The following is a 21,525-nucleotide window of genomic DNA, read 5'->3' as shown; positions in this document are numbered from 1 at the left end:
TAGTGGTGCAAGCACGTACGTGCGTACACCCAAACAGCCCGGTGTAACATGAATCAATGTCCAGGACGGCGCACGGTGGCCGTGTCCCGGCCGAGGCCCGGCCCGGTCGCGACTCGCGACACGGTGTACCGTGAATCATCCTTTAATGAGTAAAACCGACATCACATGGTTCACATTAACAAAACAAAATTTTTTGTAACAGGTATTTATTTATATTATATTGTGGCAGTCTGTCAGTTATTTGAGTTGTTAATAATCTTTATTGTATTCACTGATTTGTGTTAATTATTAATCAACATATCTAGTACTGAAACTTACAATGTATGATTAGTCACACTGTTTTAAATACTAAACCTTGTTACCTCTAGAACCGATGAGGCATGCAAATAGCTAACTACTTACTAGCTTTTGCTAACAAGATAAGCCTTTTGAAGAGTTCCCATAATCCATTAAAATTATGTGTAAACATTTGGAAGCCTATTCTGTGGAAATTAATAACCGATCGGCCCAAGAAGACAGACATTTAAATGTTTAATATATCTGACAGTTGACATTTGTTTTTTTCTCATATCTGACGTGATTCTGTAACTATAACTGCTTTTTGTGTTGATGTTTCCGTTTGGGCGTCTTGAAAACAAAGCAAAACCATACTAATTTCATATATAATAAAAAATAAACATTACTGGAATTGAATGCTGCACGCTTCCAAATGAATATGCATTAATACATGCTTTCTACATTATATTAGACGACGGGGATTAAACTATTGTAAGTTGTATTGAGTTTCACTCCTGTAACTTTAAGTTTGCGAGTTTAAGTCATTTTACTTGTATTTATATGGTTTCTTTGCCTCTACTGTCTACATCCTTAAATGTTTTGACGAAGTCTACTATAAATTCAAGTTATTGTATTTATTGCTATTCAATGAACAGTATGAATGAGGTCATTTTGTAAAGTGGGACATATTATCATATTGCCGTGGGCTTAGCTATTATAGCTAGATTGTTTTAGCAGTTGGCAGCTTTATTCAAGTAAACATTGTTAAACATTCGTATCGTATATTGATTACTTATCCTCCTTCGCAATGGGGGATATTCACCTCAGTAAGTTGAAACTTTAATCTTTGTTTTTTTATATAGTATTTGTTATGTTTACGTTTATTCCAGAAATTGCATTAAAACTGTTGTTTAGTTACTTTACAGCCCTGGGTTAATTGGAAACCTATTGGGAAATTATTGTTATACTATGAAAAGCATGGAGGCACACAAGAAATCTGATTTGCCTAAGATCAAACAAATGCATGTGGGAGTTAGTACTGCAAATAATTAAGTTATACATTTTTCCCTAATTTGTAATTTTCAAAGATGATTCAAGCCCATTTCCTGAATCGGTAGATAGGTTTCTAGGATATAACGTGATTGCAGATTAACATTTTATACCAGTAATATTTACTAAATTAAATAATTTTACAGTGACAAAGCCAGCTATTATGGCGGAAACAATGGACCCTTTAGCACCAAGTGTAAATGAATCAAGCCTCACACCAAGTCTAATTAATAAGTTAAGAATGAGATTTGGTAGTGGATCTGCTACACCAAGATCAATGGCAGAGGGTAAAACAATGGTTTTTATACATTTTAGTTAATTCTGCCTTCGCACCACGATAATTTAATACTCTGCTTATCATTTTATACCAATAAATAAATAATAAAAACCTACATTTGTTTTTATTATTTTTTTATTGAAATAAATGAATAATAAAATCATCCATCCTTGGTGGAACAGTAATTGAATTTAAGTGAAAGATGATTTGTTTAGTATGAAAATTTTATCAAAACAAATATATGGTCATGTAGATATTGTTTATCTCATTACCACCCACTTTATATATATAGTTTTTATACTATTTTTTATTTCATTGTAAGTATTTTAAGCCTGACTTAATTAGGGTTTTTACAAAACATCATTTATCATTTAATTTTCTTTTCTTAACTATGTTAAATTATTATTCAAAAATAATTATATAAATAAATTTAGAGAGAGATAGAGCACTGTTGGCCTTGTGGCAGCCTCTCATCTCTAAAGTCATAGGTTCGATCCCCCGCTGTGCACCAATGAACTTTCTGTTTGTCTTATTTAATGTTCACTTGAATGGTGTAGGTAAATATTGTGAAGAAACCAGCTTGCCTTAGACCCAAAAAGTTAACTGTGCGTGTCAGGCACAGGAGGCTGATTACCTACTTGCCTAGTCAATTGACAAATGATCATGAATCAGATAAATAAACCTAAGGTCCAGACCTAAATAGCGCCACTGATTTATTTTATATTGAGATATTGTTCTCAAATTTTTATATGTATGTATATTTTGAAAATAATTAATTATATAGACAGATATCTAGTACCTAAGTAAAACTGATTACTTAAATCTAATTGTTTTGTAACTAAAAAAAGTGATTTATGCATCAAGGTTAAGAAAAATTACTGAGGTCAGTTTTATCATTGTTAATGTTGTTGTCGATTTGTAAATACGCGTCATGGTTGAGAAAACTAGTGGTATTGTTAATTTTTATTGTTCTTAAAAAACTTTGCTTAAATGTTATTGCTTCTTGAAATAGCTTGTAATTTTTTTTAAAGATATACCTAGGGTATTAACGATAATATTTATTGTAGTGTTAGACACCATTTAGTTCATAAACTATGTTATCTTAATATATATATTTCTTGTGTGCGTGTGTATGTGACTGAACTCCTCCTAAACGACTGGACCAATTTTGATGAAATTTTTGTGTGTCTTCAAGGGGATCTGGGAATGGTTTAGATTCACAAATCAGCCCGCCAGATGTTAAGGGTAGTCCACCCCTAAATTTTTATTTTTATTTTTTAGACAAAATTTTTAATTTCTATTTTTTTATGATACAGCATTAAAAAATACGTACAACCCCTAACTTTCACCCCTCTACGATCAACCCCTATTTTTTTATTATAAATGATATACATGGCGAAACGACGTTTGCCGGATCAGCTAGTATATATATATTTTTAAGACGACGGCTCATTGGTCTAGTGGTTAGTACCCCTGACTCCATGGGTACCAGATTCGATCCCTGGCTGAGACAAACATCAATGTGATGAGCATTTGGTGTTGTGCTTAGGTCTTGGGTGTTTAAATATGTATTTATATGTCTATCTATCTATTAAATGTGTTTGTATATCCGTTGCCTAGTACCCATAACACAAGCTTCACCAGCTTATCATGGGACTAGGTCAATTGGTGTGATTTGTCCAATTGAAAAAATATATATACATGCATATAAATTATTAAATACTTAAAATATTAACAAAATGTCATTAACTTTTTTATGCTAAAGAGATCTCCCATTATATTAAAGTTTGAATATCTGTGAATTTTATAAAGATGAAAATCTAGATAGTAACTAGGATCTTTATTCTACTTTTTTTTTTCTTTAGGATATGTGGAGTTTGGCGAGTTTCGTGCTCAAGCCCCAGGGGTCAAAAAAGTGGGTACTTTCGCTGGTGTCTTCTGTCCGGTGGTGCTTTCTATGTTTAGTGCACTTATATTTATAAGAATGGGTAAGTTTTAATTCTATTAATAGTTATTATATATATAGAATTTTTATTATTTCTTTATTAGTGTAAGCCAATGCTTTTTCTGAAGGTATAGTGTTGTTTTGACTCAAGATTCTATTTCAATATTGGCAATATTTGGTGTGGAACAGGCTGAGATTTACCAAACATCACTTAATTAAACAATGAAACATTTTATTATCCACTAAACGACAGAGACATGAAAATCAAAATAGTAACAGTATTGTGCTTTCTTTATGAGAGTGTTCTCATTGTGTAATGTTACTATTTGTTTTTTAACATAAAAATTAATCAGACTTCTTTGGCTGTTTCTATAGGCTTTTTGGCATCAGAAATGAACCCAAGAAGAAAACCAGGCCTGGTCTGTTAATGTGTTGAAAAGGGAAAGAGTATGGCAATTTAGATTTTATTCAAACTTTCAGGTTACCTAGTAGGCAACGCTGGTACTCTAGTCACATTAGCTCAGTTTGCTCTTGCCTATGGCATAGTCGGGTTTACTGTAATGTCAATCTGTGCAATATCTACCAATGGTGCTGTGGAAGGTGGAGGAGTTTATTGTATCCTTTAAATAATATCAGGTTACAGACTTGATCTTAAAGACTGTATCGCTATCTTTAACTACATACATCTTATGTATATATATGTGTAATCTACCCTTTACACACTCAAACGCAAAATATAGGTAAACAAGTACACTTATGAACGTCAGAAAATAAGTTAAATTAATTCTAAATTTACATTTACTACTAGTTCGCAAGCAAGGGCGTAGAGCGGGCAAGAAGAACTGGCAAGAAACTCTCCGCCACTCTTTTTAATCGCCAAGTTTTGAGTCATACAAATTAAAGATTAGGATTATTTAAATAAACTTCAAACGTATAAAAAGTTTTATTGATTAATTTACGTTTAACGAGAGCTTTGAATTTATTTAGTGATCATTCTCTAATTTCGCTTGGGAGTTTGTTGTAAAAACAAGTACAATTTCCATATAAGGAGTGGTTTATCTTCTGGAGTCTGGTCGTTCGTAGGCTTAAGTTAGTTCTGTATCGAGTATTATACTGGTGAATTTTGTTTTAAAATCGTTTATATTTTTTATAGGTCTTGGCCTCAGATTTTTGATTTACTGTTTCATTGATAAATATTTTATGCCTGACGCTGTGGATATTTATAACTATCCATTGGTCAAAACGCTTGGTGTTACCAATAAGTTACCTTAACCAATCAAATTTCCTTTATATATTCAGAATTATACTTTCTTTATATACGAAAACTAAGTGGCCATAAAATCACCTACATACATATGTGTACATTGTACATACCTACTTGCATATAAAGATGTGTGCTGCCCCATTCGCCATTGTAAACATACATATACTATATTTTACTTGATAATACATATATTTACTTAACTCCAAATTCAGTTATGATAAGTAGGACCTTAGGTCCAGAATTTGGTGGTGCTATCGGGACTTTATTCTTCTTTGCTAATGTCGTATCGAGTGCGCTTTGTATTTCAGCGTGTACTGAAGCGTTGGTGGAAAACTTTGGACCCAATGGTAAGTAAAAAGAAAAGGTTTATAATAATAACTTTGTTTATAGCTTAGTATTAAAATTTGATTAAATAATATTACAGCTGGTAAACGCAAAATAAGAGTTAATAAAACATTATGCAAACGTTCAGACTGTTTAAATTAAGGTAGGGCTACACATATGTGTTATAAACATTCGTAATTCCTAGGAATTGTTGTTGCAAGGTTTTTCAATATTGTAAGCAGTAATGGTTATTACTATATTTAGAAATTAAAATTTAATAAGTAGATAATAATAATTTAATCTAATAAGTATATAAAATTCTCGTGTCGCGGTGTTTGTGGTTAAACTCCTCCGAAACGGCTCGACCGATTCTCATGAAATTTTTTGTGCATATTGGGTATGTCTGAGAATCGGACAACATCTATTTTTCATCCCCCTAAATGTTAAGGGTAGTCCACTAAATATGTTTTTGACGTGATAACGTCTTTAAAATCGTTTTAGTCGGGTGACATGTTCAGAAACTTGTGTCACACCAAAACCTCACGAGCGCGATCGCTGGTATAACGAGAGAGAGACGGACCGATCTCCCGTCTCATCTCGAGCGCTGCCAGTCATTCCGTGAATGTATGAAGAAAAATGTATATCATAGTCGAATAAGTAAACTTGTCATTTTACACCCGAAATTTATCATCAAAAGTGTGAATAAAACGATAGATGTAATTTAAAATTTGAAAAAATTGTTATCTTCATTAATTCCTTACTTCCCAAAAACTTATATCACCAATAAGACGTTATCACGTAAACATCTCGATCGTAAACCTACTTTACAAACAACCAATATTTTTTTTAATTAATTCTTTATTTTTTATGATACAGCATTAAAAAAATACATACAACCCCTAATTTTCACCCCTCTACGATCAACCCCTATTTTTTTATTATAAATGATATACATGGCAAAACGACGTTTGCCGAGTCAGCTAGTATACTTATAATATCTATTCACATAGTTTAAAACAAAGGTTTCCTTACAGGATACCTTGTGGGAGACAGTCCTGGTCTACCAAACGGAGATTGGTACCGTTTTCTCTACCGTTCAGTATTGAACACAATTGGCCTAAGTGTGTCTTTGGCCGGGGCTTCGCTTTTTGCTAGAACCAGTTTAGCCATTTGGGTCACCATGGTGGTGTGCTTGGCCAGTGCCTTTTTGAGCTTTTTCATTACTACGCCTGCAATGGTAAGAATATATTGTATTTCACCTTTTCATGGCATCTTAGTCGCCAAGTTTTACGTAACGAATTTTGGGGGGGTCCTATTGTAAAACGTTACGATGCGGGGCGGGAATTGAATTACGCGTTATTGTTAGTATTCCAGTAGGTACTTTACACCACATAATGGTAACTTTTAAGTATAAAGCGTCACTGGGTGGTCACTAAACGTTTTACTATTGGGTACAGAAAAACGTTACGGCGCGTTACATGGGGGGGGGGGGGCAATATTCTCTAAAAATTGCGTGACGTAATACTTAAACGCTCCCTTATTTACTACTAAAACACAATTCTCTGTCAAGATTATCTTTCCGTTAAGGCAAATAGCATATAAAAAGTACACATTTCAGATAGAGAAACCAGAAACAAATACTCTAACTAACGCAACTAGCTTCAATTACACCGGATTCAGTGTGAACACCTTTTATGAAAACCTATATCCCAAGTATGGGAGGGATTATAGTACAAATGATGGTGAGATGGTGGATTTTGCGTCTGTATTTGGCGTTTTGTTCACTGGAGTCACTGGTGTTATGGCGGGGGCAAATATGAGTGGTAAGTTTTAGTAAAAATAATATTGTGAAAAGATATAATAGTTTATACAATGTGTTTATTTATTTCGTACTTCTACAGCTAACTTAAATTATATATAATCAAAAATAATATAAAAAATATACCCAAAGATGGAATACTATTATATACAAAAATGATTAAACATTTACGGAACTTCAGAAGGAAAAAATTAATATAAATAGATTTTACTAAGTATACCTAATTCGGATGTGTTGTGTGTGTGACGGTGTTTAACGGCAGTTTATACACAACCCCAGTCCAATTTTTACTCCTAGAGATTGATATTTCAATCCATATATTCAACTACTTTTCAATAACCGATCCATGGATCGATAGTCAATCTGTTTTTGTAAACCATCTTTGGGAGGACCGTTCGCTATTTATGGATTGATATTTGTAGGAAAATGACAGACAGACTAATTATCAATCTAAAATGCGATCTTCCCACTTTGACCGATTCACTATTGTTGCGGTCCTGTTTTGTTGTGTATGTGTGTCGGGTATGTGTGAGGATGTGTATTGAGGGTGCTCATGATGCAGGTTATTTAGCGCTGCGGATATTCTTAATATACCTATAAAGCTTAATGTACGAGTATGTATATATGATATGTATGATTCAAGAGACTGTTTACCAAACACAATCAAGTGTCCAATACATTATAAATAGTAATTAAGATGTTGAATAATTTAAATGTGTAAAGGAATTTTAGCTTTACGACATAGACGATAAAACTTACTTTTAATTGCCAATAATAATTCCCATAATATTTTACTCATTAGCATTATTTTAACGTTGCTATACAATTTATATTATTCACCTTTCGATCAGAGTCATTCTACTTAACTATATATAAAAAAAAACCAGTGACGCACCAACCTTGTTAGGTCTGGGCCTCAGATTTCTGTATCTGTTTCATGATCAAGTAGGTGGACAGCCTCCTGTGCCTGACACACGCCGTCGAATTTTCGGGGTCTAAGGCAAGAATGTTAAATGCGCACATAGAATTCTCCTTTGGTGCAAAGAAGGGGTTTGAACCTACGACCTCAGGGATGACAGTCACAATCTGAAGCCACTAGGCCAACACTGCTAAACTATATATAAATTATGAATATATTTCAGGTGAACTTAAATCTCCATCGCGCAGTATTCCTCTAGGTACACTTACTGCGTTATTTTTCACTGCATTGTCATACATCGCGTTGACATTTTTAACTGCAGCCACTTGTTCGAGGGATCTTCTTCAGAACAACTACGTATATTTGCTACCTATTAATGTATGGTCACCTTTTATTGCCGTTGGTGAGTTTTCTACGTTTTCCTTACAAAGCATTTTAGTATTTTTTTTTAAATGAAACTGACTAAGCGCTTCGGAATCATACTCTATAATAATAATTTAAGCCTTTTCCAATTACAATAGTAGAATATACAGCTTAGATTTGTTATTACATTTTATTTTTGTTATCCTAGCTTCTGTCAATACCCTTGATCGAAACCCCTTCACGGATAAAGGCCTCCTATACTCTAGAATATATTGATTTAATTCGTTTTTGATTACTATTATTCGTTTAAATTATCTTTGATGTGTTGCAGTTATGCTGCTATTTATGCCTTTTAATCTAGGACGAAATTCAATACATGAGTACACTGCAACTAAGAAACTAATGTTATTCCTGATAAACTTTAATTCATGAAATATCAGGATATTCTTTATTTGACTGTTAATTTTTTTATAAATTAGACCATAAAAAACTAGTATAATTTTTAGTTCAGAGTATTATTTAATATTTTTATAACTGTTCTAAAAGTGATTCGCTTTATTTCCAACACAAATATACAGTTTTTACAATATTCTTAACCGACATAGTAATAATAAATAATTAATAAAGACTTTAAAAAAAGCTCCTAATATAACTTTAAAATACAAATAAATGTTGTTGTTATCTTATGAAATAAATTTATATTATAGGCATGTTGACGGCGACTTTTTCTGCTGGTCTCTCGAACCTCATCGGTGCTTCCAGGGTGCTGGAAGCTTTAGCTAAAGATAATATTTTTGGTGAGTTCAAAATACTATTCGAAAGCGAAAAATACTTAAATTACTAAATCTATAATTTTTCATAATAATTTCAGGATTTATCCTCCGTCCAATGGTGCCTCGATCTGGAAATCCCATCCTCGCTGTGATAATGTCTTGGTTTCTTGTTCAAATTGGTATTATTACTGGATCACTTAATGCTATTGCTCAGGTACTTATAAATTAAAATTAATATGAACACTTTGTAGCATTTTTTTTTAAATATAATTATTTTTGTAGACAATTAAAAAAAGTTATTAAAAATGTATTAACTTTCTTCAAAATAAACTTTGTTGTTATGGAAGAGCTGGGTAGGGTACCCAGGTATTTTTACTTAAAATGTTTTAAATCTTACACATTGAATGTACTGTTATAATGAATAAACAAATTTTTTTTTTATTATTTATCACACTTAAAAGATTTATTAGAAAAAAAACAGAGTTTAAACTCACTTTGCGACTCAAAATGAGTCCGAATGATAAATTACCAGCGCTCCTTGTCCTGTGCTAAGCTGGTCTACTGGTCTACTGGTCTTCCAACCACTCGGCCGGCTTAGTAATGCTTCCACAGCGCAAGTGTTCAAGGTGCCCCAACTTAGTCATTACTAACATCAGTTATTATGTTTCAGGTGAATTCAGTACTCTTCATAACAAGTTACTTCGCTATTAACCTTGCCTGTCTTGGCCTAGATCTCGCCTCTGCGCCTAACTTCAGGTAACTGATTCCAATACGAATCAGAAACGCAAAAAAATATATTTTAAATTGAATATTATAATATTCAATTTTCATATCCATAAGTAGAAGAGAGAAAAGAAAATTATAGAAACAAAAAAAAACATATTTTTCTGAAAATTTTACGTGACCTAATGAAAAAAAAAATTGTCACTTAAGTACATATCTACTTTTAAATCAATGTCGTGTTGAATACCTCACTACCAAATCAACTTCAAAAAATATATTTTTTGTGGGATAATTTTATATTTAGACAATTTCAACAGCACGCCACAAATAAGCCAGTTAAAATGGCAAACCAAATTGCTATATATACGTTGATTGAAAAGTTACATAGACGAATAGTTACAAAAACAGTTAAATAATACATACTTAACTATTTTTTTACTTGATCAGGGGGCAAACGACTAGGTGGCTCATCTGATATTTAGTGATATGTGCCACACATGGACACTCCAATCCCAGAGTGCTCGCGATTGCGTTGCCGGTCTAAATTGATACTTCTAGAACATTTAAAAATATCCTACACATATTTGGGAATACTTCCAACGATTGCTAAACATTTAGTAATAAATGATCGCTTTAAAGCGATTTTTTTTCTTTATTTATTTAGTTATCAAGCTTACGACATCACACACAGTCCTAAATTTACTAATTATTTTACAAAATCTTACATCTAAAATGTGTGACAATTAATGCAAGCATAAGTTTCTCAAAAAAAATCAAATAGAAATTAAAAAAAAATACAACTAATATTATATGATATTGCCGTCCTTTTAAATTAAATAAATACATTTCAGGCCAACGTTCAAACATTTCTCGTGGCTGACCTCCCTGATCGGGTTGGTGGGTTGTGCCGCGCTAATATTCGGTCTACGTCCCGCGTACGCGAGCGCCGTAGCTTTGGCGTGCTGTTCGTTGGTCGTCGCGTTGCATTTGCTGTCGCCGGCCGCGTCTGAACCGAAATGGGGCAGTCTAAGTCAAGCTCTAATCTTTCATCAGGTATTTAATATTTATTATTATACTTTTTTATGTATTGTGAATCTTTCAATTGGCATAGTTCTAATAATCCCTAAAATTTTAAAAGATAGATGCATATGATTATCTTTTTAGGGTTTCAAGTTTCAGGTACGTGTGAGGTAAATTTCTCTGAAACTATGGCCCGTATTCTAGAATGTGGAATGAATTTAAATACAGTTTTAAGTGCAGTCAAACTACTTTTGAAGTATATGTATGAAGTTTGGACATATTTGACTTAAGATACAAATTGTAATATGGCCCTAAAAGTAATTTTTTGTATTTTAGTACATTTTTACTACTCCCTGGGAGTTTCAAAGTTACATCAAAATCAGGTTATCATTTTTGAGGCATGTCAAAGAATATGTGATATATAAGTATTTGAAGATGTTTTAATACATATTACCATAAAACAACTAATACTCATTAAGCTAGTTAAATGGGCGTTCAGGTTTGAGTTGCGCACGCGCACCTACGAGTTGGTTGTTAGAGGTTTATAGGAAAAACATCCTTAATACTATATCCGTGCTAACATATCTAGAATGCTAATTGCCTGTATTTTTTCAGAAAGAAAGAATAAATATTTTGAAATAAATTAATCTAGGATATTTGAAATTAATGAATTTATGTTCCCTTTCAGCACTTCATTTTATTGTCTTTTTTATGTAATAGGAGGCTCACCTGATGTTTAGTGATACCGCCGCCCATGGACACTCAATGCCAGAGGGCTCGCGAGTGCGTTGCCGGCCTTTTAACTAGATTTACATTTAATAATTAAAACAAAGTAGGGATTCGAATCCACATACTCTAAGTGTGGCCTATAAGAGGATGCGTAATGCGTAAAATGGTTTTGTACTAAACATTGTTATTTCAGGTCCGTAAATACCTACTCCTCTTAGACCCTCGTAGAGAACACGTGAAGTTCTGGCGACCTCAGATGCTGTTACTCATCTCTTCCCCGCGTCAGGCAGCACCGCTCATCGACTTCGTTAATGACCAGAAAAAGGTATCCTCTTTTTTTATAAATAATTTATTTCTACTACTAACCCGTCTCTTCCAGACAAAACCTTCTTTAGTACCAAAAAGTTTCAGCTTGATAGTTTAGTAAAAATAGTTTTATTTTATTAAAACAGAAACTGACTAAACTTATTTTCTTAAATTCAGGTATTTAAAGATACAATTACAAAATAAACAAAATTAAATTAAAATGATCAAAGAAGGAGTTTCATCAGTTTTTATGCGATATTAATTGATGTGCAAATGTCTTAGGGAGCGTTCAAATATTATGTCACGCAATTTTTGGAGATTATTGAAACCCCCCCCCCCCCCCCCCATGTAACGCGCCGTAACGTTTTTCTGTACCCAATAGTTAAATAAAACGACTCTTTATACTTAAAAGTTACCATTATGTGGTGTAAAGTATTGGAAAGTGGAAAAAAATATTAACAATAACGCGTAATTCAATCCCCGCCCCGCATCGTAACGTTTTACAAAAGGAAGCGAAATCTCATTGAACCTATAAAATCCTCACTGGTCACTATAATCTTCCAGGAATTGAGAAGCTCTTTATTTTAAGTGAGATCACACATTTGAGGGGTAGTATAAAAGTCATACAGCGATGAGCCTTTTGCTAACAGTTTCATCAAAATCGGTCGAGTAGTGTTTGAGATGTGTCCACGTGTGTTATAATGTTGACTCTTTTAAGTACATTTTTCTTTATTTTGCCAGGGCGGTCTGTTCGTAGTGGGTCACGTGAGGGTGGGTGAATTGGACGGTAGCGGAGACCCACTTGCTTCCGAGCATAAGTACTGGCTCAAACTTATCGATCATCTTAAGGTATATATGATTACATATTTATTTATTTTGGATTTAGTAAAAGAAATACATTATTTATTTATTGATATAATAATTGTCAGTCTATATATTAGACAGATAAGACAAAACATTTGCTTTATGACGTCTAAATATATAACATTTTAGAGAATTCAAAAAAAAGTTCAGTCGCTTCACCATTATTTAGCATCTCTCAAACTATGGTCTACTGTAGAGTGGAAACTAGTCTGCCCGGAAGGTTAGGAATTTTGGAATTGGTTAGAAAAATGTAACATAGATATTAGTTGCGTTAAAAAAATCCTCTCTTTTTCATTGAACATCATTGAAGTGATGTCGAGCAGATAGATGTCAAATGCCATGTTTAGATGTAAGCATTTTATATTTTCAGGTGAAAGCTTTTGTAGAGCTATCCTTAGCAGAGTCCATCCGTAGTGGCGCAGCGCAGTTGACACGTCTCGCAGGTTTAGGAGCTATGAAGCCTGATACTGTACTCCTAGGCTTCAGAGATACGGCCACGCCCAAAGATTTCTTTAGGGAGTGAGTTTAAAATAATTAAAAATTACAAAAACTGGATTTTTCAAGTTAATTTTTTTTACTATGTGTGTGTTACTGTGTTAGAAAGAGTATTATGCTGTTCTTCTGTATTATAAAAGGTTTTTAATTTATTTGAAATATAATTTTAAAACGTAATTTTAACACAAATAAAATTAGGTCTATATTTTGGAAATATACCAAATACTTTTCAAACTATTTCAGTCCAGCATCACCATACAAAACAGAGCAATTCGATTTGGACTCCGGTGAAATAATATTCCCGGCTCGGACATCCGTATCGACCCGGATATCCGCGTCCGAGTACGTCCGTATAATAACAGACGTGCTGAGCGTCAAGAAGAATATATGTCTTTGTAGGAACTTCCACACGCTTGACATGGCTGCTGTAGAGAGGTATGCAGATAAAAATTTACATATTTTTGAAGTTATACTTCTAAGTTTTGCACGCACGCCGCCTCTGTTCACTGTGTATTTATATTTATAATATTTATCCACATGCTTTGAGTTTTTACATTTAAAACACGTGTTTTCAATGTAGTATATATAATAGTAAATACATATAATATTAACAAATATTTATTTATTAAATTTTTCAAATGTAAATTGAACTTTATTGACTATAATGACTCCTTTTCCAGTCTTTGATTATTTAATTGAAATTAATTATTTGCATGCAATCAAAAACTATTTTTAATAATGCCAAAGAAGTATAACTTCTTACGCGCGTACATAAGTACACGCACCCTTTTTTACTTAATAAATTTATGTCCAGACGCTCATCGAGCCTAAAATACATAGACGTGTGGCTGGTAGAGCTTCTGACCCCGTCCCGCGAAGAGGCTTTCAGCGTGAGAGCCTTATTCGCGTTGCAGTTAGCGGCCGTAGTGCGATCGGCCCGCGGCTGGCAACATTTGAGACTACGGGTCCACGTTGTTGACGCTACACCGCTTTATGCTGACCGTATGTACTTAATACTAATACCATAGAATAGGAGATTTAAATTATATAGAATCAATAGACAAGATGGGAGACTTCACAATATAAAAATATGTTATAAATATGAAAGGTGATCAGCCTCCTGTGCCTGACACACCGTCGATGTTTTCGGTTCTTAACGATGTTTTCCTTCACCGTTTGAGCGAATATTAAATGCCCACATTGAAAGAAAGTCCATTGTGCACCAAGGGCACCACCCAGCCGGGGATCGAACCTACGACCTCAGAAGCCACTAGGCCAATACTGTTGTGTATAGAATGTTCAAAAAGTGCCTGTTAATTTTTTTTAAATTAACTTATGACTAATTAATTTAATACATGTATGTGAAATCACATTACCTTTAATTTTATGATTTTTAATATTTTTCTTGATTAGATGTTTTTTTTTATATACCAATATAATGTCAATCTTTTAGGTGACTATAGGTGTTCAATAAGTTCTTTAAAATGACATAATAACAATTGACACAGTATACCTTGCAGAGTTGGACAGTATGGACAGCGCAGTGGAGCGGAGTAACCCCTCCTTATCTCCTGCCAGACCGGTCCACGAAAGATTGGAAGTATTACTAAAATTATTAAGAATCAATGCTACTACACACACGGTGAGTACTAAACACGGTTGCGTTACTACGTAAATTTAGGTAGGTTAATGGGATATACACAAAGTATTCAGAAAAAGACATTCTTTTTATACTACTAACCCATAAACTTTCTAAAGCTTAAGTTTCCTAGAAAAGCGGTGCCGTTAACTAACGGCCGTCATTTTGCGGTTGTTAATAACGGCCGTCTTTACTTTTTAACATAATGCAAAAAAACATCATTTTCGCTCGTCCAAGTCACGTTTTCACTCATTGTATTAATTAAATATGGGCACCGCTACACGCGAAAAACGATGAACTAATGTTTATCACAGCTATGACGGCCGTCAAGCAAATTACAACACTGCTATTTGACGTTACGGTGACACTCAACGTTCTCTAGGAAACCTACTCCGATGTTATTTATAGAGAACGTATGGGTGACGTCACCCAACGCTACATTACGGCCGTTAGATAACGGCACCGCTTTTCTAGGAAATCTAAGCTTAACAACCATTTAGGGCTGAATTCTAGAACGTCAATAAAAGTTAAATCTGTCAAGAGTTTGTCATTTACTTCAGAAATTTATACATTTACTCTGATTTTTAATTCCGTAGAATTCTGACAGCTATCATTTTTGACATGTCAGAGATGGCAAACCTTTTTGGCCGCGCTCATTTTTCAATTTCAATTCGAGTCTGAATATCTGAGTTGACACATACATTTTATTATTAGTTAATGTATCTATTTCATTAAGTGTGGTGCTCCATATTAAAGGTTGTTTAACGGCGAGTGATAATTACGTCCCTTTACATCACAAACAGTAAGAAACGCACAAGTAAAGATAACATTTTTTTTTTAAAAAGGTTTACTAAACCTGAAATTAGTAGACAGTGATGCCAGCTAAAGAATAAAATAAAGTAATTAAAGGTAATTCGATATATTGTTCGTGATATTGAAGTATTTGTTATTTTTGTATTAGGTCACATGAGTACCTATTAAGTTAATATTTAGATTTACCTTTTGTAGGTAAAACATAAAAAATACGTAGCATGTTTTATTGCCCTCAAATAAGTCAAATGTGTCCTCACGATGTTTTCCTTCACCGTTCGAGCGAGTGTTAAATGCGCATATAGAAAGTCCATTGATGCACTCCACTAAGCATTTATTATTTTGATATATTACTACTAGCCGTTTCCCGCCCGCTTTGCTAGGCGAATTAAAATAGGAAATAAATAAAATTTTATGTTTCATTATTTTATTTTATTTCATATTTTTATTATTCTTCTTTTTAACATCCCGCTAAGAAAATTGAGTTTTTAATTTTTCTTTTATATATATAGATATATATATATATATATATATATATAGATTACTAGCTATGTAAACGCGTTAATTCGGCTGATATCAGATAATAACTGAATGTTCTCAAAATACATTCATTATTGATAAGTTAAATTATATTATATTTCAGGTTTCAGAATGGCCAGCGTTGGATAACTTTGGACAATGGTCAGACCCCAGTTATGACAATGGAACTACGTTTAGTAGAGTACCTCAAAGTTATTTGCAAAAGTATGTCTTTTTAACCGTATATTTTTCGTTTTTAACATTTATCTATTGATTTCACTTGGAAATGAATGAAATTTGGTTTTAAATTGCATATATAAGGACACATATAAAATAATGTTATTTCCTGAACAGTAGAGATTACTTTTAATACACAAGTTACTTAAAAAAATATATAAGTAATAACTAAAAACTTGACTGAGTTCAACAGCAGGAATAAAAAGTTAGTTTTTTCGTTTAAAGTGTTTGTTCAAAACTAGTCTGCAGTGCACTCAGGGTCCCACTCTAGAGCGTCAATAAAACCTAATTCTAGTTTAAATAGTTGTTAGTTGCTAATCAAAGATGGCGCAATTTCAATTGTTTATCTGCTAGTAATTTATCCCAAATTATATTGATGTTACATAGTACGGTCAGATAAAGTTACTTGATAATTTTGTCGGAATGGTAGGTTTTAAAAGAACAGGCTAAATTAGGTTTTTATTAAACACGTACTTTATCGTTACAAGCGATGAAAAAAAAGTTCAATTAACAATGACATAGACAATAAGTAAATAAATCTTTAACTTTAGACACCATTACTAGATGGCGCTACGTACACCATTTTTCTAAATAATATGAAATAGAGCATTTTACTTATAATAAAATAAAGAAATCAATGGCGCTACAACCCATTTAGGTCTGGGCCTCAAAATTCTGTATCTGTTTCATGATCATTTGTCTATCTAATAGGTAAGTAGGTGATCTGCCTCCTGTGCCTGATTTTACTTACAATAATAATACAGAAATATTATAAGTTTTAATATTTAATAAGCGGCTTTTTATTAGGTTAGGTTAGATACTTATGATGAGTCGCTGACCTAATAATATTAATGTGTTTAAAAGGTTAATTATAGTGACATAATTATAAGCTACGTTGAACTCACTTTTGTTTCAAGTAATGTTACATCGTTAATTTTCGTCTAGGGTAAATCAAATAATCAAGAGTCGCTGTGAAGACGGGGCAGCGGTCACATTTGTCCAATTACCGCATCCACCGAAGTTGGCCCCGCACGCGAGTGACGCAGATGAACCCGTATGCGAACAGTATCTTCAGGTACGTAGATTTTGGTGGATAGAAAATATAATTTGTGATCTGTGCACGAACTCTATAATTCATGAAATTTGAATCAAATCGTCAATTGGTCTGGGTTTTTTCAATAATAATCAGCTAATGCTATGATGTATAGATGGCGCAATTTGCATAAGTTTTTTGTCATAGTATTTTTAATATTACTGTAAACGAATAAAAAAGTGGTGCTGCAATTGAGCGCAGATTGCAACTGTTTTATTAAAGAGAAGTAGATCCATCCTCTGTGCCTTACACAAGTAGATTTTTGTAATTAAGAAAAAGTAGTTTCCACAGTTTGTCTCCAAGGATCAAGTATTAGTTAGCAAGTGAAATTCGCAGGGTTGAGAGGCTTAAAACACCGGGCCATCATAACTTTTTTTTTATAATTGTCATGTTATATAACATATTTAAAAAAAAATCCCCATTTATGCATAGCCTTAACAGTTACAGCATACGGGCACATTATTTTTATATAAGTTTGGGTAAACGAACGGGAGGCACATCTGATGATAAGTGATAGTGTGGTTACATAAAATTGGTGATATAATCTCATACGGAATAAACGTAGATAGTAGCGTATTTTGTTGTCATGGTTACCATTCAAACATATAACGTAACCATGGTAACATACTTAGTCTACGTTTTATAAAGTCAAATTCAAAATTGAAATTCTTGGTTTAAATTTATTTTAAGTATTTTGTCCAAAAATTATGCGCTTTAATACTTCTCTGACAAGGACTAGAAATACCCCATATTCAGTTCGTCCTACACTTCATAGCAAAAACATTAATTATGGACCAGAGTCGATAATTTTTGAAACCAAAAAAAATTATAGTGGGATGAAAACCATTGGAAAAGGAGGAGAATATTTTTAAAATAATTTACGGGCTATCTGATGTCGGGAAGGGAAGGGGGTGAGTTTTAAGGGTAAAAAACGGTTTATCGATTTCTAATTTCTAATTGATATCGAAAAAGCACCCCAATTTGCAATCGTAATTCACCCGTCAAAATATCAGTTTTTTTCAAAAAGTTGGTGTGCTTTCTGTTCGTTGAAATCTCTACTTTCCGATGGTGAAAAAATATATAACTATAGTAAATCTTCTCAGGAAATGCAAAATCATGCTGGTATATTATTTGAGGATTTACCTGCACTATACAACCTTTTTTCAACACCAGATATTCGATACCCTCTATACAACTCTTAAAAAAAATATCCTTAGAACACTATCAAATATTAATGTCACTGAATCAAGCCGATAAGCAGACAAATACACACACGCATTATATGTCATTGTTTAGTCTGTAAAAAGTGTGCATTTTGTGTCATGTTTAGTATGTTTAATAAAATATGCGATAAATAGGGTTTTAATTATTTTACAGGTTTTAGAAGACTTCACGAAGGATCTCTCACCAACGATATTAGTGCGAGGGTTGAAGTCGGTAACCTCCACAGCTCTTTAAATATAGACATATTTGTGTGTCTGTATTTTTTTGTCACAATATAACAGTTTTTGAAAAAGTTAAATTTTATATGACGTTAGTTTTTTTTTTGACTTTATATAATCGTTTGAAATTATTATTCTGTTACGCAACCACTTAATTTAAAAAATAGTGTTAATTAAAAAACATAACTATTATTTTATCTTTATAATTTGTATTATTATATTTTCAATTATTTCAACTTTCAAGCTGAAACTAAAACTTAGTCTTATTCCACTGTTTTAACTGAATTACGACAGATCAGTCCTTTTAGCTTGCTGATTTTTTATTAATAAGGTTTTAGAAGTTATTTTTCTATCTAATTTTAAATGTAGACTGAACATTAGTTTATAAGATAAACGTTTTGTAAACCAGAAAAAATACCATGATTTTAAGAGAACATTTATTTATAATATCACTTATAAAGCCAAATAGCTTAAATGACACCGCCATTATTGTAGAGCACATTGTAACTCGGTTTTAGATTCGATACCGGAGAAACAAATATGAATATCAACTTAAAATAATTTTTAAATTGCAGTTGTAATAAAAGTTTTTAGGTCTTTTATATTTTTATAGGACTCTCATATAAGTTAATTAATTAAAGTATTATAATTTATTTCAAATGTTACCTTAAAATTATATTGAGATGAATATTTTCTACTTTAATTTTTGAAGTTCAACTTCATGATGTATTGACGATAATTGAGAAATTTTAACACAGAAGATTCAATGACAGCACTTATATTGTAGTTAAAACTCAGTTTGTGAGATTTTTTTTAATATAGGCTTAAAGTTAAAAGTAAATTGCTTGAAATATATTTCAGTTATAATAATATAAAAATGATATTGAAGATTCAAAAAAAATATTTCTTCATTATATTAATTGTATACTTTTTGGTGAAGTGCTCTGTCTCCTTCCATCACGGAGTAAACAAAATTTGACAGATAGAGAGTGGTATAGTGCAATTAGACGCATTTAGCTTTTATGATAATCTTAATAAATGTGTTATCTTTCGTATTTTGTGATTCACCCAAAGATATATTATATTATGTCAATTAAAAAAATTGTATCGTAAGATATTCACGTAGCACGACAGTTGGTTAACCTGGTTGAACATCTTAAAAATCTCTAGTATTTTTTTATAGAACCGGGGGCAAGAGCAGGAGGCTTACCTGATGTTAAGTGATACCGCGGCCCATGGACACTCAATGCCAGAGGGCTCACGAGTTGGTTGCCTTTTAAGTATTGGTACGCTCTCTTCTTGAAGGACCCTAAGTCGAATTGATTCGGAAATACTTCAGTGGGTAGCCACATAGTCGTGGGCGTCAATTAGGATTATACACATTTTTGGGGATGCGTTGCCGGCCTTTTATAATTTTAATTGTTAATAGCATCGAATGATAAATAGTTGCTTAGTTGTGTTGAAAGTTCTAGCCTTAAGACTTAAATGAAATTTGTTTTTGCGGTTTTCTTTGCCCTCACCTGATGTTAGGGATACCATCCATGGACACTTATACTTCAAAGACTTGCAAGTCTGTTGCCGTCCTTTTAAGAATCGGTATGCTCTTTTACTATATTCTTCAATATCGCATCTAATCTTTTCTCGCCGTTGATTTGAAAACTTATAGTCCTGCTTTTTAATCTGCAAATCAAATCATTATTTCTATTAAAACTTTGAATTTTTACAGTTTCCAAGCGATTGTGACTTGGAATACGGGCATTAGTAATTTGCAAACATCGAGTGAGACCCTCTTATGTAAAAGCCTCGAATAGATTTTTTAAAATTTTGTCCTTATCACTCTGCAAATAAATAAACGTGACAAAACATTTTAATGTATTAAATTATTATATATACTGATTCGTAATAACCTATTTTTAACGAATTATTTGATTACCATAATTTGTATAAAAACTTTAATACACAAATGTATCAGTGAAAAGACTGCTTTTTATCTTTAATTTTTGACTAGAGAATAAAGAAAATGTAGAATTTCGAAAACGGCACTAATTGTGTAGAAATTTATGGACGGGATCAATAATTTTAAGTTTTTGTATTAATCTATGTGATAATAAATAATATTTTCGGATGATGTTTTTTATTTAAACTTGACCATATCTTCACCTCAGTAATTCTCTGTTTCCAGCCTTGCGATTCTGTAACTCACACAGCGGTGTGTCACACAGCTTGTAGTTTATTATTTATCAGAATGCCAAATCATAAAATGACTGCTTCACGACTGATTTGAGAGCGACCGCCGATGCGAAAACCGCTGTGTGAGTTCGAAAAATGAGTTACAGAATCGCAGGGCTGATAAATATTTTCCTAATCAATTAGGTGAGTAGGTATACCTGTTTTTCACGATGTTTTCAGCCGTGATTCGAATTCACAACGTCAGAGTGGAGAAACGCTGAAAAGCCACTAGGCCAAATTGTCATACTCTCATAAAAATTCACTTACGATGTGATTACTGTACTTCGTAATCACGTACCGAAATCCATTTCATCATTATTAAGGTAGTATCTAATATTAAGTGTTTTTAAAACGAAGTCGGAACTTTCGGTTTAAACACGATGTGCGTTTCCTACTAAGCCAAGATTGG

The 21,525-nt window shown here is 32.8% G+C and overlaps 1 protein-coding gene across 3 annotated transcripts; it reads left to right on the top strand.

Moving 5' to 3' along the window:
- Positions 1–531: 531 nt before the first annotated feature.
- On the top strand, positions 532–20,382 carry LOC125059263 (solute carrier family 12 member 9). 3 transcript variants are annotated; one of them, XM_047663630.1, is made up of 21 exons: positions 532–768; positions 1,473–1,613; positions 3,469–3,591; positions 4,029–4,163; positions 5,025–5,159; positions 6,171–6,373; positions 6,755–6,959; positions 8,098–8,277; positions 8,945–9,034; positions 9,109–9,224; positions 9,681–9,766; positions 10,585–10,786; positions 11,676–11,807; positions 12,530–12,637; positions 13,023–13,171; positions 13,391–13,582; positions 13,962–14,149; positions 14,656–14,789; positions 16,240–16,340; positions 17,298–17,427; positions 18,823–20,382. In XM_047663630.1, exons 2-21 carry the CDS (start codon positions 1,490–1,492, stop codon positions 18,901–18,903), a joined length of 2,814 nt encoding a protein of 937 aa, XP_047519586.1. In that variant the 5' UTR covers positions 532–768; positions 1,473–1,489; the 3' UTR covers positions 18,904–20,382. The 3 variants fall into 3 exon arrangements, with proteins under 3 accessions (XP_047519586.1, XP_047519584.1, XP_047519585.1); XM_047663628.1 differs by lacking the exon at positions 532–768 and adding an exon at positions 825–1,103; XM_047663629.1 differs by lacking the exon at positions 532–768 and adding an exon at positions 827–1,103 and having other exon boundaries at positions 14,668–14,789.
- Positions 20,383–21,525: the final 1,143 nt, after the last annotated feature.

This window comes from Pieris napi, chromosome 19 (genome assembly GCF_905475465.1).
Source record: "Pieris napi chromosome 19, ilPieNapi1.2, whole genome shotgun sequence".
NCBI classification, from domain to species: Eukaryota; Metazoa; Arthropoda; class Insecta; order Lepidoptera; family Pieridae; genus Pieris; species Pieris napi.
The sequence above is the reverse complement of the archived record's forward strand: the minus strand, read 5'-3'. Positions and strand labels throughout refer to the sequence as shown.

Coding starts and splice junctions, on each gene's coding strand:
- LOC125059263 (XM_047663628.1), top strand. Junction 4,164..5,024: donor GGAAGGTGGAGGAGTTTATT/GTATCCTTTAAA, acceptor CTCCAAATTCAG/TTATGATAAGTAGGACCTTA. Junction 16,341..17,297: donor CCTCAAAGTTATTTGCAAAA/GTATGTCTTTTT, acceptor ATTTTCGTCTAG/GGTAAATCAAATAATCAAGA.